At 49.5% G+C, this 22,811-nt stretch overlaps 1 protein-coding gene across 2 annotated transcripts in view; it reads left to right on the top strand.

The window, feature by feature from the left end:
- LOC117878866 (phospholipid-transporting ATPase ID-like) overlaps positions 1–22,811 on the top strand; it is a 121,313-nt gene that overhangs the window by 94,340 nt on the left and 4,162 nt on the right. For both annotated transcript variants that reach the window (XM_034773493.1, XM_034773492.1), the window contains exons 21-27: positions 495–642; positions 2,044–2,227; positions 6,984–7,207; positions 11,005–11,088; positions 13,458–13,703; positions 15,847–15,985; positions 22,421–22,551. In XM_034773493.1, coding sequence (XP_034629384.1) covers positions 495–642; positions 2,044–2,227; positions 6,984–7,207; positions 11,005–11,088; positions 13,458–13,703; positions 15,847–15,985; positions 22,421–22,551 — 1,156 coding nt within the window. The remainder of the gene's footprint in view (positions 1–494; positions 643–2,043; positions 2,228–6,983; positions 7,208–11,004; positions 11,089–13,457; positions 13,704–15,846; positions 15,986–22,420; positions 22,552–22,811) is intronic.

Below are 22,811 nucleotides of genomic sequence, written 5' to 3'. Positions count from 1 at the left end.
AGATGGAGCCCTGTGATCTAGGGAAGGAGAAGGTGGTGGTCCGACCAGGAATAAAGAGATTGTTCTTGATGTCTGATGATGGGGGCCTAGCTGCGGGGCCGGTGTCTCAGAAGGCACTGCCTAATGGGAGGAGTAAAGGTGGTTTGAAGCCACCTTTGTGTCTCATGGATTCTGTCTGCTCCAGGGGCTGCTATAACTTCCAGTGGCCACCCCACAGCTTCCTACGGGCTGCTCTGCATCTGCCCCAGCTAGCCCCTCGGCTGGGTGCTTCAGGGGCAGGGAATCCTAGGGCCCCATATCCTTGCCAGACACTGCTCTGACACGAGAGGAATTCTCCCAAGGCCACTCCAGCCCTGTGTGCTGCCAGAGTCCTTCAAAACCCTCTGCAAGGAGAAGGATACTAACCATGGGGCCCATGTTTTTCTTTAATAAACCTGGGTTTAAGAAAATCACTTACATTTGTTTCTGTATTTTTAATGACTGATCCTTTTAAGGACTGCAAGGAAGAAAATGAATCCGGATTCCTTCCTGGACAGTGATGAAATTAACCTCAAGTTTGAAAACCCTTCCATGAAGTCAAGGATCTTACCTGAAGAGCAAGCGAACGGGGTGTATGGCCTGGTTATTAACGGCCATAGCTTGGTAAGGATGGGTTGGAGAGCCTGCTGCCGCCGGGCTTGTCAAAGAGCTGGGGGCAAACTGAGTTCTGGGTTCCCTGGAAAATCTGCCCCTGAGTGTGCAGGAAAGCCACTAGCTATTCTCACACGGAGCCTGAACCAGCTCCACGAGGGTGGTGACAGAGTCCCAGTGTTGCCACGTTCACATCTGCGATCCTGTTTAAACAAAAATAACAACAGCAGGTGGAGAGCAGCACCATGTTTGTTGTGGCCAGCCGCACAGCATCACATGACACAGTGATCTGTGTGCATGGAGGGACATTATCGAGGCTTGCGTATAACATTTTGTTAGGGGAGGTTTTTGTGCATTGAGGCTCTTTTGGAAAGTGGTAAAAACTATTGCTGTCAATAGCAGGGTAAAACCGAATCACGAAACGGGCTCTCCAGCTGAGCAAGCCTGCCTGCTGCTGCTGGGAGGGACGCGGGGGCGTTGGTGACTCACACGGCTTACTGGTTTTGGAAGAAAGGAAATCTGGGCTGCTGATTTGCTGCCTTAAGTGGAAAGGGCAGCTGGCCTGCTGTATGGCTCGGGGGAGGAGGGAGTCGTGTGGGTTCCCTCCGTGAATGTCTGCAGAGAAGACATCAAAGCACAAGAAGCACATTCTGTAAGAAATGTGAAAAGGCAGAAATGTGTCCCTACCTGCCAGGCAGTGGTGGAGGGATGAGTTTCTGAGCAGATGTCCGGTTATCTTTGTTGATTTGAGGAATGGAAATAACACATCCTAATAAGTAAAAGGTCAATACTGGGAAGGAAGATTTATTTTGTTTGTCTTTTTCTTATGACCAGTTCTACTAGATGTTTTTAAAGCACTCCCAAATTGTAAATCAGCCCATATGGGACTGGTTTTTTGGGGTTTTTTTGCAGGCTGGGGGGCTTGGAGCCCGTAGATCAGACAGATGATTTTTACATGGGTCCTGGATTTGGCAGGAAAGGGAATGATGGAGGATCCATTGAGGAATGTTCGTGGGAGTTGATTAATTGTAAGTTACAGCATGTTTATAATTGTAATAGAAAGTCAGTGCTGCAGGGTCTTCTCAGGACACAAGCCTCTACTCACACCGTAGGAACTAAGCCAGGAGTGAGCAGAGACCCACCCACCAAGGTCAAGAGGGCAAACTCCACTAGTGTCACTGCTAGTAATGAAAAGGGGGAGCTTTGGTGAAAGAGGCCATTGTCGTTGCTGCTCAGAAAATCTCATCCCAGCTCTTATTCTTGGCCTAGTAGCTCCTGTGGGCATCATGCCTCCCCGGCACTTCCTCTGACACAATGGGTTAGTTATTCTTCCTCCTGCTGGTTCTGTGGTTTGGGCTGGCGCTGTATCTGGACTGACCTCACTTTCATAGCATGTTCTCCTCCGCTCCACAGGCTTACGCACTAGAAGGGAACTTGGAGCTCGAGCTGGTGAGAACAGCCTGCATGTGCAAAGTGGTGATCTGCTGCCGGGTGACCCCCCTGCAGAAAGCCCAGGTGGTGGAGCTGGTGAAGAAGTACAAGAAGGCCGTGACCCTGGCGATCGGTGATGGGGCAAATGATGTCAGCATGATCAAAAGTAAGTAGAGGCAGCCCTGCCCAGCTGTCTCCTGACGTGTTCCTCCGCACTGGCACACCGCAGTGCCCACTCTGCAAGAAGAGTGGGAGCTGCTGTGCTAGTGCAAGGCTCTCTAATCTGGAACTTGTCCTGGATCCAGATTCTTCTGTGCCGTGGTCACATCACAGCTACCAGCAGCCAGAGCTATCAACCAGTCTCAAAGGCAGTCACTTTCACATCTTCATACATCTGTCTCTCTGCACATCCCTCTGTTTGGAGTCAAAGTAGACCTTGATCAATAAAATTGTACCTTCATCCCCGCTAGGCAGCATGGGGTCTTTGAAACCTGGATGTATTCCAGACCTACAAACTTTCCTGCAGTGGTCAGATTCCTTACTGGTGCAGGTAAGTGATAGCTTTCACACCAGGCTGTGTCTGAGGCCTCAGCAGGGTTCTTCCTGACTCCATCACCTTGTCTTTACCCTAGGAACACCTGAGCCACGATGTCCCAGTGCTTTCTAGATGCCTTATTTCACTAGGCAGGGAAGGAACATCCCCTCCAGGGAGTTTCCCAGGTCACCTTCCTGCCATGGGCAGTAGTAGCTCTAAAGGAGAGAAAAGGTTCTTCACCTCACGCTCCGTCCACTCCCTGGTTTGTCGTCTCAGTGAGAGATGTGGCTCCATGTCAAGGTACCAGAGCCGAGAGCCATTTCTGGCCTGTGAGGGTTTTCTCCCCTTCATAAATCCAAACCTAGGTTCTGATGGGCAGCATTACAGCGATGCGTTACCTGGACCACCACAGAGGGGGTAGTCTAGCCAGTTGTGTTAGGAAAACTTCCCATTTGTAAAGTTCAGTATCCTCCACCAGGGAAAGAAGAGACGTTGACTGACTCTTAGAGCAGAATTGACACTCAACATGCAAGTGCTCTATCAAGGGCTCCATCTTGTATTATTTTTTTCTACAAGGGGGCAAATACCAGCTAAGTCCTTTCCCACCAGGGATACTCTGCTTGTCGGTGGTTCCGATTCACGGGCAAGCAAAACCTAACCTCAATATTGCATTTGTTTCCTGCACCAAGAGCAGGAACTTCTCTATATGGTGCCCTGGATTGAATTTAAAGGGCTTTCCAGTGTTGGTTTAGTTGGTACCAAGTTGCTGTCAGTAGCCCTGGCAAGAGACTGGCAATTTTGCCATTCAGTATCGTGAATATGAGATTAGTTTCCGAAAGTCCTGCTTTCCAAACCATTTCATCTCCTGCCTCCAAGATGAGTTTCTCTGGTCAACAGCCGGAGTCTGGATAGTGGACTCCTGAATAGGAGCATTTATACTGAGGTCCAAAAGATCCTATTGGAAAGCAGGAATCTTTGATCAGCCAGGTCTACTCCATGAACTGAGAGAGATTTCCCCATCTGAGCCGCTCTGAAGCAGGTGGGCCTGATAACAGGCTCATTGGCCATTACCTTTGGACTATTTATTACACTTGGCATAGTGTAAAACAACAATTCTTTGATTGCTGCCAAGAGACATTTGGTTGCCATCTCTGTTGTGACCTCTGATACACAGATTGTGACAGCCTCTTGTCACCCGGGAGTTACCTGATCTGTCACCAGGTTGCTCTGTGTATCTCGAGAGCTATCTGAGGTGGTTACTTTGCTGTGAGAGCTGCGGAAAAGGAGACTTCATTTTCCATTGCAATGCCTGTTGTGCTGCAAATCTTGCCGTAGAATAGGTTCATTTGTCTCACCCGAGGGGTGTTCCCTTCTAGCATGAACTAAGGGGCTGTAATTTTTATCCTTGTAAAGCTCACAGGTTCCATGTAAACATTCGTCAGGCATTCTTGATAGCCCCGAGTGTTACCGAGATGCAAGCTAATGACTGATCTCCTTTCAGCTGTATGCTTACAGAACAGGTGGGCCTGTCAGCATCTCCAGCTCTGCAGTGTCTGTGCTTTCCATCTCTTTCAGACCTCTAGCTTGTCTGCATGTCCTGAATGTCTCATACTTTGCATGGTCAGAGAATTTTGCCATGATTTTTATGGGGCCAAAACTTATCCACAACTTCCCCAAACTCTTATAACCAGCCATGAGGCTGACACCAGAGGAGCCAGTCCATCATGGTCAAATATTGTCCATGTAAAATGCACTGTTTCACAATGACCATGACCGGGCAGTGGTTCAACTTCCTGGGTTTGTCAGAGTCCTTGTCTAGGACAAAGGCAACTCCTGTGGCAGGTCTTCGTTGCACCATGTGGCGTGACCGGTACTGGAACTATGTACATGCTTTTAGCAAAAGCTTTCCCTCGTTGTGACTTGTTCAAGGGGAGCCAGCAGTTCGGTCACTTCTGTTTACTTTTTGGCCCTTTCACCTCGTTTTGGTGCCCTGCTGTCCCTGTTAGCCTAGAGCTGCGTAGTTTGGGGCGGTATTGCTCGCTTAACTCCCACCAGGGGGAATGTGCAGAGGCCGCTCAAGGGAGAACTGGAGGTTACTTACCTGGCGCCAGAGTTCCTAGAGATGGAGTCTGTATTCACACTCGTCCACCTTCCCCTCTTCGGAGTCCCGGGCTAGGAATTCCTGACGTCGTGGAAGGAACTGAGGCTGGTTGGGGCCACACCCCCTGGAGTGGCCCCAGCGGATGCTGATAGCACGGGCAACTTGATCCCACAAGTAGGACTATGCAGAGCCCATCTCAATGAACTCTGGTTACAAGTAAGTAACCAAGTCAGTGCAGATGTTCTGCTCTGCTTACGAGCCAAATTCTGTTCCCCACGCACCTAGCCCTGCTGACTTCAGTGGGAATGACAGAGGGTGGAGCATGACCCTCCCTGGGCAAGTCTCTGCTCCCAGACCTAACGGCTGATCTTGTTCTCATGCTCTACTCTCCCGGCACGCACGGAACCGTCATGGATCTCCTCTCCAGGCTGGCTGCATCATGAGGCACCACGGGGTTGGTAGAGAGCGAAACCCATTATTGGCCTGCTCAGCAAGGAGGGAATGGGCCTGGAGATTGTAGCTCGCGCTCTCGCCCCTAGGCAAGGAGACCCGGAGCAGGGTGATGGGGGCAAGTTGCAGAGCCGGCACTAGGCGGAAGCAGACTAAGCAATTGCATAGGGCCCTGAGCAGCTCATGGGGGCCCCTGTTCCCTTTTTACTACAAGAACTTGCCTGTTTTAGTCTTGGGGGGAAGGGGTATTCCTGCTTCGGGCCCCCAGTAGGCTCGCATGGCCACTGGGCAGTTGGCACTGTCACATTCTGGGCTGTTCCAGCTCTGAGCGTGAACAAGGACGTCAGTCTCCAGGGCTGCCACTCGGATGGCTTTCACCAGCAAGACATTCACCTGGCCAGCAGAGACAGCCACTGCATTCTGCAAGTGTCTGGCAGCCCCAGATCAGAGCTGCCTGAATGGGCAGGTTGTGAAGTAGGCGTTCCCTGGGTGGGGGAAGTTCCCTGATCGGTTCCCAGCTGGGTACATGGCCGGCAAGGGTTGCTGATCTTCGTGGGTTTGTTTTAGATATTCACTTTTTTTAAAAGACTCAGGTCTGTGTGGGTGCGCCCAGAGTGGGTCTGTGTCCCCCCGAGTGCCTGTCGGTGTTACGCTTGTCCTACCCAGTCCCTCTGCCCATCTCCTACTCCCACTTGTTATGGTGTTTGCAGATCCTTTGCGCAATGTATCAGACAGCTCTCATCCCGGGGGCCTCTGGGCACTCCTGCAGTACAAACAATAGCTGCTGAAAGGTCTGTGAGGAGTGTGAAAGGAGACAGCCTGGATGCCTGTAATGTTCTGTATAGTTTTGGGTGAATGTCTTAGCATCCCCGTGTGACCCATGGGACACCTCCCGGTCATGCCCTAAAACACAGCCTTCTAGTCGCCGACAGGACTGTGTCTTTATTTGGTGCCTTATGACACTAACAATTCCTCAGGCTAGATTTAATTAAAGTAAGATTATGCAAAAGAGTCTCTTGCTAATCTTCCTCACGTGAATTTATACAAATTGATTAACTGGGGCCTTTTAATTAAGAAAGAAAAGACTAAGTGGGGAGCTTCAAGGGAGATAAGTCAGGCAGCCAGTCAAGAAAGGGTAAAGAAAAGATAATTAGTGATAATTAGAAAATACCACCACCACGAGAGGATGGGGACTCAGAGTTCTGCTCGACTCATTATTCCATAGGAATCTCCGAATCCAATCAACCCCCAGTCATCGAGAATGGTGTCATTTGTTAAATCTCTATCGTTAGCTGTCACATTAAACGTATGTCTCTGTTTAATAAATGCAAGTTATTATTAAGACTTTTCTGTGTAAATGTTTGATTGAACTAATAATGCCCACAGACTGTAAGTAACTCAGGCTGGTTTGAACTAGATGGGCTGTTGGTCTGACCCAGTATGGCTGTTCTTATGTTCTTGGAGTATAGAAGCATATTCTGCAGCTGGGGGAGTGGAAGCGACCATTTAAACACATCTCAAAGGTCATTTTCTAGCAATGGCAAGATTATAAAGTTAGTTTGTGCTGCTGAAAAACATGGACAGTCAAGGAAAAGATTCATTGTCATTAGCAGGTAAATGACCTCAGCTGTTGGAAATATCTCAGAAACCAATCTGTTACTCAGCAGCGTGCAGTGGGGCCGGTGGGCCAAATGTGTTCTGTGCGGGAATGCCCCCCGCTCAAGTGCAGGTGTGACCCACAAAGACTGCGTGTCCCAGCATGCAGTGGGTAGTCTGATAAACCCTAACGCTAACCAAGCTCTCGTTGTAATGATCTGGATTCTCCTCTTGTTGCAGCTGCCCACATTGGGGTCGGTATCAGCGGCCAGGAGGGGATGCAGGCTGTGCTGTCCAGCGACTTTTCCTTCGCACAGTTCCGTTACCTGCAACGCCTGCTCTTAGTCCACGGGCGATGGTCCTACATCCGCATGTGCAAGTTCCTCAGATACTTCTTCTATAAGAACTTTGCCTTCACGTTAGTTCATTTCTGGTATGGATTCTTCTCCGGCTTCTCTGCACAGGTGGGCCAGTTTCTGTGTTCCTGTCACACTGTATATTAGACGTGGTAATAATCCTTTTCCTGCCCGAACGTCTTCCCAAAGCACTTTACAGACAGGACCGAAGAGCCCCCTTCTCGTCCTGCTGTGAGGAACGCTGGGGAAATCCAGTTATCCCCCTTTTACTGATGGAGTCACTGAAGCATAGAAAGGCCAAAGGCCAGATTGTTTCATCCTCAGCTTTGGGTGCCAACATAACTTTCACAGTGTGGTCCTGAGTGACTTGTCTGAGGTCACAGGGAGCCAGCAGAACCCAGCTTTCCTGAATCTCCGTCCTGTGCACAAAAATAGCTTCCTCTGCAAAATACAGCCATGATGAGACAAGCCAGCTCCTTCCTTGGGGCAAACATTACTCATCTGTCTTCTGGCTGGGATACTTCTTCTTCTTCCCATGGGCCCTGGTAGTGAATTTCCCTAGCTGATGTTCTCCCCCATTCACCTGCTTCCATTGCTGACAGAAGTGGGGTGCTCAAGGCTTGCTTAACGCCAGCAGCCACCCAGTGACATTTTTCTCTGGCGTCACAGAATTTCACACGCTCACCAGGATTTCGTGAATTGATGTTGATGTAAAATTATCGAGTGTTTTGTAAATCCGGAAGCGGGGATGGGGAGGCCGTTCCATTCATGAGGGGACCACGTGGGAAAACCTGCCAGAAGGCGGGAAGGAAACCCATGGGCTGGTTCACATTGTGGGCAGGGACCTGGCCGGGCCTGAAGCATACGATGGGGCAGAGCTGGGCAATCCCATGTCTGCCTTTGTTTGCTTAAGCAACAGGCCACAAAATTATTTGAAGCCAAATCTCCTGAGGATTGTAGCTGCTTCCCTGGGAAGTCTGTACAGTGAAAAGCCCTATGCTGTCACCCACCTCCCCTGCACCGTACACAGTAGCACAGGGGAACCTGCGGGTGCTTCACAGTGGCACAGGGGAAACGCAGATAATGTGAAAATGCTTGGCCAGGAAAATGCCCTGGGGCTCAAATGCAGCATTATTGTGTGTGCTACTAATGGAGCAGAGAGCAGGTTAGCATTTCTCCCAGCATGCTTCGGATAGACGGGTCAGCAGGTGGCATCCGGCCTCAGATGCAATTTCTGCTACTTCTGCAGGGGCCTGTGATGGATCACTGCTGCTACCTAGTGGCTGTCATACAACCCTACTGCCAACTCATAAAAAACTTAGGCAGCGGTTCTCAAACTGTGGGTCGCCAGGGCTGGTGTTAGACTTGCTCCACTGCCTGCTTCAGCCCTAGGTGGCAGGGCTCAGGCTTCGGCTACAGCCCTGGGCAGCGGGGCTCAGGTTACAGCCTCCCCTCCCCCGTCGCTGAAGCCTTTGGGGTTCAGCTTTGCCCCCCCCAGGCTGTGGGGCTCAGGCTTCGGTTTTGGCCCCCCGGCCCGGGGCGGCGAGGCTTGGGTGGGCTCAGGCTTTGGTTCCCCCTCCTGGGGTCTTGTAGTAATTTGTTGTTGTCAGAAGGGGGTCACAGCACAATGAAGTTTGAGAATTCCTGACATAGAGGACCAAAGAAGTGCCACCAGGGCTAACCAACAGAGTAAAGGAAGCTATTAAAAGCAACAAGGCATTATTTAATCATTGGAAGGCAAATCCTACCGAGGAAAATAGAAAGGAGCATCAGCTCTGGCAAGTCATGGGTAAAGTATAATTAGGAAGGCAAAAAAGAATTTGAAGAGCAACTAGCCAAAGACTCAAAAACTAACAGCAAATTTTTTTTAAATACATCAGAAGCAGGAAGCTGCTAAACAACCAGTGCTAAAGGAGCACACAAGGGCGATAAGGCCATTGCAGAGAATCTAAATGAATTCTTTGTATTGGTCTTCACGGTTGAGGATGTGAGGGAAATTCCCACACTTGGGCCGTTCTTTTTAGGTGATACATCTGAGAACTGCCCCAGATTGAGGTGTGACTAGAGAAGGTTTTTGAACAAATTCTTAAATTAAACAATAAGAAGTCACAACGACCAGATGGTATCACCCAAGGGTTCTGAAGGACCTCAGATATGAAATTGCAAAACTACTAATTGTGGTATGCAAACGATCACTTAAGTCCACTTCTGTACCAGATGACTGGAGAATAGCTAATGTGACACCAATTTTTAAAAACGGCTGCAAAGATGATTCTGGCAATTACAGGCCGGTAAGCCTGACTTCAGTACCAGGTAAATTGGTTGAAACTGTAGTAAAGAACAGAGTTATCAGACATATAAATGAACACAATCTGTTGGGACTTTTGTAAAGGGAAATTATGCCTCACCAATCTATTAGAATTCTTTGAGGGGATCAATGAACATGTGGACAAGGATGATCCAGTGGATATAAGATACTTAGATTTTCAGAAAGCCTTTGACAAGGTTCCTCACCCAAGGCTCTTAAGCAAAGTAAGCTGTCGTGGGATAAGAGGGAAGGTCATCTCATCGATCAGTAGCTGGCTAAAAGACAGGAAACAAAGAGTAGGAATAAATGGTCAGTTTTCAGAATGGAGAGAGGTAAATAGTGGTGTCCCCCAGGGGTCTGAACTGGGACCAGTCCTATTCAACATATTCATAAAAGAGCTGGAGAAAGGGATAAACAGTGGGGTGATGAAATTTGCAGAAGGTACAAAATTACTCAAGATAGTTAAGTCCAAAGCAGACTGCAAAGAGTTACAAAAGGATCTCTCAAAACAACAAAATGGCAGGTGAAATTCAGTGTTGATAAATGCAAAGTAATGCACACTGGAAAACATAATCTCAACCGTACGTATAAAATCCAGATGACACTAAACTGGGAGGAGTGGTAGATACGCTGGAGGGTAGGGATCGGATACAGAGGGGCCTAGACAAATTAGAGGATTGGGCCAAAAAAAACCTGATGAGGTTCAACAAGGACAAGTGCAGAGTCCTGCACTTAGGACAGGAGAATCCCATTATGAGGGCTCAGTCTGTTGTAGCATGAATGTATTCCCCTCATGCAGATACAGGTGTGGGAGTCACTAACTGATTCACATCACTGGGGTTTAACCAATAAAGAGCCCTGTGTCTGTGACTCTGTGAACCTGATAGGTCTGTTCAAACAGCCTTGTTCCAAGTTCCAACGGTTAAACGCGCTCCTTCCTCGTTTCCAGGCAGCTAGAACTAGAGTGATCACCCTCTCTCCATCGGGAGTAGTGTTAACTCACTGCTCAGATTGCAAGCTCTCCGGGGCAGAGTCTGTCCGCTCTGGGTTTGTAATGTGCCTGGCACAAGCGGGGCCCGATCCTGGTATGACTCATAATAAATCATCATCATCATCTGAAAACAAGAGAGCCCGGAGAGTTCTGTATTTCAGATCACTTGTGTTTCATTTCATGTGTTATATATTTCCTTCAGTGTCAATTTTTGGGGCTTTTTATTTATTTATTTGTTCCTTTAAAGGAAGCTGCACGATTTTGGCCCAGTATTCCAGAACTGCCCAGAAGTTTCTCGGTGCTGGGCCAAGGCTGGTGGGTGCCATTTACTTTTCAGTCGCCTGCAGCAGCCTGGAGAGGGGCTGATTGAATTTTGAGACGTGCGCAGCAAAGGAATTGTTTTGCCACAGTTTGTGTCCTTTCTGCCAGGCTTGGCTGGAGCTCAGTGTCCCGGGCCTGGCCCTTAGGCCGGCCCTCTGCTCGGGGGCGAATGGCAGCTTCTGTGAATGAAGATGTGAAAGACTGACAGGCGGGCGGGGTCATCGATGGCCGTTACAGATGAACAGAGGCTTCCCTTTGCTAACCGACCTCTCAACTCTTTTCTAGACTGTGTATGATCAGTGGTTCATCACCCTCTACAATTTGGTGTATACCTCCCTCCCGGTGCTAGGAATGAGCCTCTTCGACCAGGTACCATTTACTATTAATACCCAGGCTCACCTCTAGGGGGTTTAGTTCTGGATTCTTTGGCTCAGTTCCGTGCTCCCTTCTGGACAGGAACTAGGTGAATAAAACCTGTGCTAGAAACTGCAGCAATTTCCCTGCCAGGAGTAGAGCGCAGAGCACAGTTCTGAGGTGTGTGGAGCAGATTCTGTCTTGTCTTGCCTGGCCCCTGGTTTGAGCATGGCTGGAGCCCTCTGGGTTGTACTGTTAGCAACAGTAATGGAAAAGGTGCCCTCTAATGGGAGAATATTCACATCCTGTTGGCCTGGACCTGAAGCCTGAATCAGCCCTTAATTTTCCTTGACTCAGGATTAAGCAATGGCTTCAAGATCTGGCCCGATAACCAATATTTGTAGGCACTTTACAATCATCTACATGCAACTGCCTCTGGGGTGAAGGCTGGTGACTAACAAGTGCACATGTAACAGTGGGGGTGGGGAATTTTGGCCAGGGACACTGGTGTCGATCCCTTCTTATACAAAAAAGCTGTGAGATCGTTAATCCTTTCTGGAAAAGTCCTTTACAAATTAATAGAAAATAACCTTGGTATAGGAATGCTGAGCCATCCAATGAAATGCAGTGGAGAATTATATCCCTGCTGTAGAATTCTACAGCATGGTTAAAAAAAACCCTATAGAAAGGATGTGGTGTGAATCAGTCCCTTTGGTCTGGATGTCAAGTTCCTACGTGGATTCTGTAGGATTTTAGAGTAATTTCTATAGACCCCTGTCCTGCGTCTCTAGGGTCCTGCTGATAGTAACCCTATGAACGAGCTTTAAGGAAAACTGTGCAGTGGTTAGTAAGTTTCCCGTAAAGCAGCAGTTCACTAAATGGCCTGGTGTGGTACAATCTGGGTTGGCGTCCCATGTTGGAGCCTGCATCAACCATGCTGGGCTATGGACCTAGAGTTCTGGGCAGCTGCGGTGGTTCGGATCTGACCCTTTGATCTCTGGCTCCATGATCCCTTGGAGTGTGACCAATGTCTCTAGATACAGCAAATACTCAGTAATATATTAATAAAATGGATCACTGCGGCACAGAGCACACAGTCGTGTCCCCACTAGACTTCCTGGGGGATGCCCGCTGTCCTAGCGTGTGTATTTTGATCTTAGCTCCTTTATATGTATAAAGCTATATCCCGCATATTGCTGCCCTTTCCCAAGCAGTGGCAGATTTTGGTCTTTATTTTGGGGAAGGGAAACTGAATGTTGTGAAGGCCAAAAGAGAAACTGGCTTGAAAAAAGCATTGGACAGGTCCATGGAGGACAGGTCCATCAGTGGCTGTTAGCCAAGATGGTCAGGGCTGCAACCCCATGCTCTGGGTGTCCTTAAACCTCTGACTGCCAGAAGTTGGGTGTGGATGACAGGAGATGGATGAATATCAAAACTCCCCTGTTGTGTTCATTCCCTCTGAAGCATCTGGCATTGGCCACTATCGGCAGACAGGATACTGGACTAGACAGATCTTTGGTCTTACCCAGTCTGGCCGTTCTTATGTACATATGACAAGACTCTGAGTATTTTCTAGTGTGACTCATTTGCACTATCCAGAACATCCTGAGTCCTGTTCACCTTGAACTTGACCAAAGCTACCCACAGGCCATTCCCCCCGCCCCCCAGCTAAGACAGCACCGAGTTAAACCCAAGAAAGATTCATTCATCAGTTCCGAGGCCAGAAGGGACCACTGCGATCAGCTAGTCTGACCTCCTGGGAAAATCATAGATTTCCCTTCTCCTCCTTGCCCTCAATCTCTGACTCTGCCTTTAACATGCTCCCTCTTCCCCTCTCCACCTAGTGCCTTCTTTTCTTCACCCAGAAAACCCCTGAGCCCAACTCGCTGCCCTGGGGCCTCATGGCCCTCGCGTTCTCAATACTACGTATGGACTAGGCTCCTGCAGACCAAAGAGCTGGGTTAATGCTCACAATCCCCTTAATCACCATCTGGTGGGATGGCTCATGGGGGTCTCCAGGCCAGGCCCCCTATGCTGACCCCTTTTTGTGGAGCGTTTCATACAGAGCACTTGTCTCAGTCCTTCAGAGCTGCATTCCATTGCTGTCTTTGCCCCAGCAATATATCAGCCTGACCCTACCTGCATTGCAGAGCTAAACGTATGGGAACTTGAGAGACATCCAGTGGCCATTTATCCTTCTCCTCAGCACTGGGAAGGTAAAACCCACCTTGGAGAACACGCCCGAGTGCTCTGGTGATGTGACCTGTTGGGCAGCATGGCTGACCAGTGTGCTGGGGCTCTCCCACATGGGAATGCATGTCACAGCTGGGGTCAGGGGGGTCCATGTCACCGCTGGGCTGCCAGCCTCTCCTCTCTGTTCCCAGGACGTGGATGACCGCTGGAGCATGCAGTTCCCTCACCTCTATGAACCCGGGCAGCAGAATCTCTACTTCAACAAGATCGAGTTTGTCAAGTGCGTGCTGCACGGGATCTACAGCTCCCTCATTCTCTTCTTCATCCCCTATGGGGCCATGTACGACGCCGTGAGAAGCGATGGGAAAGCCATTGCTGACTACCAGTCCTTCGCACTGATGGCCCAGACCTGCCTGCTGATCGTGGTCTCTGTGCAAGTAATGCATCACTGTTGTCATTATTTACTTATTTATTTTATTATGGTAGTGCCTGGAGGCCCCAACTGGGATTGAGACTGGATTGTGTTAGGTGCTGTACGTACGCTCAGGCCCCAACTGGATTGTGTTAGGTGCTGCACGTATGCTCAAGCCCCAGTCCTGCAAAGATTTACCTGGACACACGTGAGTTGCTCAGTTCTTCAGAGGCACTGCTCGTCTGGAAGTCTTTTCAGTACAGGGGCCATAGTGAGGGACAGCTCCTGTGCGGGGGAGTTTACAGCGCAGATGGACAATACAGACTGGGGTGGGAGAGGAGGAGGATTCTTATCCCCATTTTACTGGTGGGGAACTGAGGCACACAGTTGTGTATCGACTGTCTGTTTACACGGCAGTGGTGTCTGCACTGGGTGGATGACCTTCACCACGACAGTCTGTGGATGTAGAAACAAGCCCCATGGATGGGGGGAAGCGGTAGATGTGATGTATCTCGACTTTAGTAAGGCTTTTGATACTGCTTCACATGACCTTCTCATGAGCAAACTAGGGAAACGCAGCCTAGACGAACTTACTTTATTGAATTTAACCAGTTGGGTGCACAACTGCTTGGAAAATTGTATGCAGAGAATATTTATCAATGGTTCACAATCAAACCGGAAGGGCATATTGCGTGGGGTCCCACAGGGATCTGTTATGGGTCCGGTTCTATTTGATATCTTCAGACATGATTTGGATATTGGCATAGAGAGTACACTTATAAAGTTTGTGGACGATGCCAAGCTGGGAGGGACTGGAAGCGCTTTGGAGGACAGGATTAGAGTTCAAAATGATCTGGACAAACTGGAGAAATGGTCTGAAATAAATAGGATGAAATTAAATTAGGAAAATGCAAAGTACTAGGAAGGAACAATCAGTTGCACACATACAAAATGGGAACTGACTGCCTAGGAAGGAGTTCTATGGAAAGGGATCTGCGGGGTAAAAGTGGATCACAAGCTAAATATTAGTCACCAGTTTAATGCTGTTACAAAAGAACTGAACATCCTTCTGGGCTGTATTACCAGGAGTGTTGTAAACAAGACATGAGAAGTAATACTTCCGCTCTACTCCGCTCTGATAAACAGCCTCAGCTGGAGTCTTGTGTCCAGTTCTGAGCACCACACTCAATGAAATATGTAGACAAATTGGAGAAAGTCCAGAGAAGAGCAACAAAAAGGATTAACGGTCTAGAAACCATGACCTGTGAGGGAAGATTGAAAAACCTGAGTTTGTTTAGTCTAGAGAAGACAAGGCTGAGGGGGAACATAACAGACTTCAAGTATGTAAAACGTTGCTCTGAAGAGGGGGTGATAGATTGTTCTCCTTATCCACCGAGAACCGGACAGAAAGCAATGAGCTTACATTGCAGTCAGGGGGATTTAGGTTGGACATTAGGAAACACTTAGACTGGATGACCCTTGTGGTCCCTTCCAATCCTGTGGTTCTAGGATTCTTCCTAACTGTCATGGTGGTTAAGCACTGGAGTAAATTGCCCAGGGAGGTTGCAGAATCTCTGTCACTGGAGATGTGTAAGAGCAGGCTGGACAAACGCCTGTCAGGGACGGCCTAGATAATACTGAGCCCTGCCATGAGTGCAGGGGGCTCGGCTAGGTGACCTCTCGAGGTCCCTTCCCGCCTGACATGTCTCTGGTGCTGTGATCTTGGTCTCATTGGACCAGGCTGGCACAGGTTGCCAGCTTAGCCACTGCCTTGCTGAGACTTGGGTTGGGTCACGGCGAGGCAGTGCTGATCGGATGGGTGAAATGGCTGGAAAAAATAGTGGAATTGCTCTCAGCTCCTGAGGCTCTCCGCCGTAAGCAAATCGGGGTCTCACTGGCTCCTCCCCCCATTTATTGATGGCCTGGTAACCACAGGGAGCAAACACTGTCACCTGTGAATGGCCAGGAGCGCACAGCCTTTCTTCTTGGGCTGGGACCTCGCCACAGCAACTTGCCGACTAAACGAGACAGATGGCAGAACAAGTTCCACACATACTGGTGGGTGGGGACAACACGGGGGAGCAGCCCTCTCTGCCTGCCTGCGTTTGGCATGCGGATGTGGGATTGTTAAAGCCATTGACCGCTGCTGTATTGATTTATTCTTTCAGATTGGCTTGGACACTGCCTACTGGACAGCTGTGAACCAGTTTTTCATCTGGGGCAGCCTTTCCGTTTACTTTGCCATCATCTTCACCATGTACAGTGACGGCATGTACCTGATCTTCACAGCCTCCTTCCCTTTCATTGGTAAGCACTGGGACCGCTCCTGCAGGGCGCTGCGTCTCCGCGTGGGCCGTACTTAACCTGCGGGAAGCACGTCCGGTATGGACTGAGGAAGTGCCCACAGAGGCAATAACACACTGGATCTTATTGGTCACTGTCAGGTATTTACACCACACTACAGGACACGGTCATTGTCTCTGGTGCCCACTCGTGCATACATACGTCCCCGTGCCCGTTCACTGGCACACCGTGCACACCTATATACATGCACGCGCCCTATCCCCGTATCTGCAAACGCTCCTCCTAATAAATCCATTGAATTGGATTTAATGCAGCCTCTTATTTATCTCTCTTCTCCAACATGCAGCTGGGTGGAGTTTGGGCCCCACAAATATTTGGGGAACGTTTGTCTGTGCAACTAGATTTGTTCATATGCGAACAAGCATGTGTGTTGGTACCGGCAGGTATCAAAGTGTGGTCACCCAGTCAGGGAGAGAAGCTATGCTATGCGACTTCAGTGTGCAGTCACCCATCAAAATAGCAAATGAATGCTGGTGATAAATGATTTGTGAGCCGCCCTCTGACTGACGTTATTTTGCATAAGTGCCTCTGAGCATGTGCAACCAGAGAACAGCATCATCGGAATGAGTCTGTCCGTGGACAGATCCTGAACAGGAGGAGGGGACTATAGCCTCAGTGACGCTATTTGCTTCAAATAATCCCACCAGCTCCAACACCACTCTGCATCCAGCATGAGAAGAGCTCAGCTGGGAGCAGCTTTTAGTTTTGGAAGCCCCAAGGTTTGTTGGTTCCAGTCTCCAGTCAGTGTTTTGGCCAGGGCTGAAAGTAACTTAAAGGACTTATCGGTACACCGGAGTCCTGAGAAGGGGCGTGGCCTCAACCAGAAGAGGCGGGGCCTTTCAAGATTTAACGGCCCTGGGGCTCCAGCTGTGCCTGGGAGCCCCAGGGCCTTTAAATCACCCCAGAGCTGAGGGGCAAATTAAAGGGCCTGGGGCTCCGGCCGCCGCGGGGCTCCGAGCCCTTTAAATCAGGCAGGGCTCAGGCTAGGGCTGGGGTAGCGGCGGCAGGGCTCCGGAGGCGATTGAAAGGGCCCGGGGCTCCCCACAGGGGCCGGAGCTCCAGGACCTTTAAATCCCCTCCTGAGCCCGGCTGCCGGAGCTCCGGCGGTGATTTAAAGGGCCCGGGGCTCCCCGCAGCAGCTGGAGCCCTGGGCCCTTCAAATCACCGCCAGAGAAGCCAGTCCAGTCCGGCACGGCATTAGATGCCTAGGAGATAAAAAGGTGACTGTAACAGAGAGCTAGACGTTGGGGCGACATGGAAAATTACAGTAGGGTCATAGGAACAACAAGAAGGAAATCTGCTCAGCATCTTAGATTTCTACACACGTATGCAAGGAGTATGGGGACTAAACAGGATGAACTGGAAATATTAGCACATAAACTAAATTATGACTCAGTTGGCATCACAGAGACTTGGTGGGGAAAGTCTCATGACTGGACTATTGGTACAGAGCGGAACAACTTGTTCAGGAAGGACAGGCAGAGAAAGAGTGGAGGGGTTGCATTATATATCAGAAATATATACCCTTGTTCTGAGGTCCAGACGGAGGCGAGAGGCAGACCAGTGAAAGTCTCTGGGTAACGATAAAAGGGTGGGAAATAGGAATGATGTCCTGGTAGAGGGAGTCTACTAGACACCCCCAAGTCAGGAGGAGGAGGTGGATGAGTCATTTCTAGAACAAATAACAGAAATATCCAAAACACAAGACCTGGCAGCAACAGGGGGACTTTAACTACCCTAACATCTGTTGGAAAAGTCATACAAAAAAACATAAAATGTCCAAAAAGTTCTTTTGGAATGTCTGGGGGACAAGCTTTGTTCCAATGGCTTGAAGCTGGTATTTTTATAGAAGAGGGTCAAGCATTGCCTCTGCTTGGCTTAGGTAGGACTGACTGAGCAGCGGGTGGACACCTCCCTAGCAGCCTGCTACAGGCTCTCTAGGGAAACTGAGCAAACCCAACACACTGAGGAATACATGTCACGCAGAACCTTTGACATTAGAAGCCATCTTCTAGAGCGAGGATATGGACTATTCCCTGTTCTGCTTGGACAACCCCCAACGCCAACTGATCTCTCGATCTTAGATATCTGTAATGTAGCCATCTCATAGAAATGTGGGGCTAGACGGGACCTCGAGACATCATCTAGTCCTGCACTGAGGCAGGACCAAGTAAACGTAGACCATCCCTCACAGTGTTTGTCCAACCTGGTCTTCCAAACCTCCAGTGACAGGGATTCCACAACCTCCCTTGGAAGCCTGTAACTTTATAGTTAGAACATTTTTACTAATATGTAACATAACTCCCCCTCGGGGCAGATTAAGCCCAACGCTTCTTGTCCTACTCTCAGTGGATGTGGAAAACAGTTGATCACCGTCCTCTTTATAACAGCCCGTAAGACATCTGAAGTTTGCTATTACCTCCCCCCCCCCCCCCCCCAAATCTTCTTTTCTCAAGACTACATGTGCCCAGTTTTTTAATCTTCCTTCACAGGTCAGGTTTCCAAACCTTTTATTATTTTTGTTGCTCTCCTCTGGATTCTCTCCAATTTTTGCACATCTTTCTTAAAGTGGGGTGCGCAGAATTGGACACAGTATTCAGCTGAGGCCTCACCAGTGCCGAGTAGAGCAGGACAATTACTCCCGTGTCTTCCATAAAGCACTCCTGTTAATACACCCCGGAATGATATGAGCCTTTTTTCACAACTGCATCACATTGTTGGCCCATATTCAATTTGATAGAATCATAGAAGATCAGGGTTGGAAGGGACCTCAGGAGGTCATCTAGTCCAACCCCCTGCTCAAAGCAGGACCAATCCCCAACTAAATCATCCCAGCCAGGGCTCTGTCAAGCCGGGCCTTAAAAACCTCCAAGGAAGGAGATTCCACCACCTCCCTAGGGAACCCATTCCAGTGCTTCACCACCCTCCTAGTGAAATAGTGTTTCCTAATATCCAACCTAAACCTCCCCCACTGCAACTTGAGACCATTGCTCCTTGTTCTGTCATCTGCCACCACTGAGACCAGCCGAGCTCCAACCTCTTTGGAGCCCCCCTTCAGGTAGTTGAAAGCAGCTATCAAATTCCCCCTCATTCTTCTCTTCTGCAGACTAAATAACCCCAGTTCCCTCAGCCTCTCCTCATAAGTCATGTGCTCCAACCCCCTAATGATTTTCATTGCCCTCCGCTGGACTTTTTCCAATTTGTCCACATCCCTTCTGTAGTGGGGGGACCAAAACTGGATGCAATACTCCAGGTGTGGCCTCACCAGTGCTGAATAGAGGGGAATAATCACTTCCCTCGATCTGCTGGCAGATCCACTATAGCCCCAAATGCTTTTCAGCAGTGTGACCACCTAGCCAGTTATTCCCCAGCTTGTAGTTGTATATTAGATTTTTCTCCTTCCTAAGTGTAGTGCTTTGCACTTGGCTTTATTGAATTTCACCTTGTTAAATTTAGACCAATTCTCCAATTTGTCAAGGTTGTTTTAAATTCTAATCCTGTCCTCCAAGTGCTTCCAACCCCTCCCGGCCTGGTGTCATCTGCAAATTTTATGTGCACTCTCCATTCCATTACCCAAGTAATGAAAATATTGAATAGTTCCGGACCCAGGACTGACCCGTGCAGGACCCCACTAGATATGCCCTCCCAATTTGACAGGGAACCATTGATAACTATTCTTTGAGTGCCATCTTTCAACTATTTGTGCATCCACCTTATAGCAAATTCATCTAGACCACATTTCCCTAGTTTGTTTAAGAGAAGGTCATGGGGGACCATGTCAAAAGCCGTACTAAAATCAAGCTATATATTGTCTACTGCTTCCCCGATCCATTAGTCCAGTAAATTTGCCAAAGAAGGAAGCTAAGGTGGTTTGGCATGTTTTGTTCTTGACAAATCCATGCTGGCTATTCCTTATAACCCTGTTATCCTCTAGGTACTTATACATTGATTGTGTAATAATTTGTTCCACTCTCTTTCCACGTATTGACTGGTCTATAATTCCCCTTTTCAAAGACCGTTACTAAGTTGGCCCTTCTCCAGTCCTCTGGGACCTCACCTGTCCTCCAGGAGTTTTCAAAGATAACTGCTAATGGTTCTGAGATTGCTTCAGCTAGTTCTTCAAGTATCCTGGGATGAATTTCATCAGGTCCTGCTGACTTGAATACATCTCATTTATCTAAATATTCTTTAACCTGTTCTTTTCCTATTTTGGCTTGCGTTCCTCCCCCCCCCCCCTTGTTGTTAATATTCATTGCGCTGAGTATCTGATCACCTTTAAAACTTTTTAGTGAAGACTGAAGCAAAATAGGCAATAAACACCTCAGCCGTTTTGAAGTCATCGGATATTAGCTCTCCTTCCCCGTTAAGCAGAGGACCTGCACTTTCCTTCATCCTTCTCTTGCTCCTAAGGTATTTAAAGAACCTCTTCTTGCCTTTATGTCCCTTGCCAGGCGTAACTCATTTTGTGCCTTCACTTTCCTGATTTTGTCCCCGCATGCTTGTGGTATTCTTTTTACCTCTCCTTAGCAATTCATCCATGTTTCCACTTATTGTCGGATCCCTTTTTGATTTTCAGACCATGAAAGAGCTCCTGATGGAGCCATGTTGGCCTCTTACTGTACTTCCGAGCTTTCCTTCGCATGAGGACAGTTTACAGTTGTGCCTTTAACTTTGTCTCCTTGAGAAACTGCCAGCTCTCCTGGACAACTTTTTCCCGTAGATTTTCTTCCCAGGGGACCTTACCTACCCGTTCTCTGAGTTTTTTTTAAGTCTGCTCACAGCACCGGCTTTCTCCGGGCCCTGGGGGTGCTCAAACCCCCCTCTCCCCTAGGCCCCGCCCCCACCTGACCCCTTCCCCCAAACCCTATCCCCATCCCACCTCTTCCTGGCCCTGCTCTGTCCCAAACCCCGCCCCACTCCATCCCTTCTCCCAAGCCCCCGCCTCACCTCTTCCCACTCTGCTCCACCCCACCTCTTCCCATCCAGTTCCACCCCCTCCCCCGAGCGTGCCTCGTCCCGGCTCCTCCCCCTCCCTTCCAGTGCCACCTGCACGCTGCAAAACAGCTGATCACGGCAGGCAGGAGGTGTTGGGAGGGCGGGGGAGGAGTTGATCGGCAGGGCAGCCGGCGAATGGGAGGCGCTGGGGAGGGCAGGGGGGAGCTGGCTGCCAGTGGGTGCTAAGCATCCACTAATTTTTTTCCATGGGTGCTGCGGTGCTGGATCGCCCACGGAGTTGGCGCCTATGAGTCTGCTTAGTTGAAATCCATTGTCCTTATGCTGCCGCTCTCACGCCTTCTTTTCCTTAGAATCATGCAATCTAGCACTTCATGTGTCAGAGGGGGAGCCGTGTTAGTCTGGATCTGTAAAAAGCAGCAAAGAGTCCCATGGCACCTTAGAGACTAACAGACTTATAGGAGCATGAGTCTGACGCAGTGGGTATTCAGGACTCTTTGTCGCTTTTTATCATTTCATGCTCACTTGGACCCAAATTCACTTCCACCTTCAGATTTGCTACCAGTTTCTCTCTGATGGCTAGAATCAAGTCTAACATGGATGTTCCCCTGGTTACTTCCTGAAACACACAGACGGAAAGCCCAGGCCCAGTGCACTTGGTCACATGAACGCCAGTGAGGTTGTCTCCGGAGACCATTCCGCAGCATTACTGCCAACAGCAGTAGCATTAGACGCTGTAACGAGGTGCTCACAGCTGCTTAGCCCTGTCCAAAAGCTGAAGGAACGGCGGGGAGAACAAACTGGGGGTGTTTTGGCTTGGGATAATGTGGCAGCCTCCCGTCTGCACCCGAGAGCTGCCCTGCCAGTTTTACCCTCTGGGCTGGACTCTCCATCTGTAGCAGGCAGCTGTGCAGATCCCCACAGGATCGCGGTCCTGTCTGCTCTCCAAGTCAGTAGCCCACAGTGCTTTAGGGAATGATTCAGTAGGTGGCGCTCTCCCTTGGCGTTCCTGCGGGGCTAATGCCCTGGGGAGGGGCTGCTGGAGGATGACTATGGAGGAGATAAGCATCGGGGTCTTGACCCATGGCCTCTGCCTTTTTATCAAGTGACAAGCTGTTAACGCTGGCATCCAGCAAACTCCAGTTCCGGTCATTCCTTTCTGCCTCCCTAGCCCCGCACTGCAATTGGATTTGGACACAAGAGTATTCTTCCCCGGCTGGCTCAAACTGGTGCCTGATTGTTGCTGTGCGCTCTTAACCACTGCAAGTCCCACCTCCGCGTGGGCTGGGTGTCACTGGCGGGTAACCTGATCCTTGGGGAGACTTTGCGTATTCCAGTGTGTTTGCGGAGTGCTTTGGGATCCGTATGAATGGAAGTGCCTGCGTCTGCCGCTGTCCTGGTTTTTACTGTGTTCTTGTTTTTCAGGGACTGCTCGAAACACCCTCAGTCAACCCAACGTGTGGCTGGCGATCTTCCTCAGCATCATCCTGTGTGTGCTGCCGGTGGTTGGCGGTCGGTTTCTGAAGGCTCAGCTAATGCCGACCGTCAGTGACAAAGTAAGGGGATAACCTCGGCTGTCACTGCCCCCTCCGCCTGCGTCGCAGTCCGGGTCCAGGGGCCTGGGATTGCGCAGGGTGCGAGTGCTACCCGGACTCGCGCCTGGGTTTGGCACAGTTCAGCCCGTCTGCAGCCTGAGATTACTGAGAATGGATTAGACTGAGCTGGGCGTGGGGGGATTGGGGAAGCAGGGCTATTTTTAGGTGCAGGGTTTAAGTGTTGTGGCTTGGTGACAAAACAGCAGTGCATTTCACAGTCA

The sequence above is a fragment of the Trachemys scripta genome, chromosome 6 (assembly GCF_013100865.1).
Source record: "Trachemys scripta elegans isolate TJP31775 chromosome 6, CAS_Tse_1.0, whole genome shotgun sequence".
NCBI classification, from domain to species: domain Eukaryota; kingdom Metazoa; phylum Chordata; order Testudines; family Emydidae; genus Trachemys; species Trachemys scripta.
The sequence above is the reverse complement of the archived record's forward strand: the minus strand, read 5'-3'. Positions and strand labels throughout refer to the sequence as shown.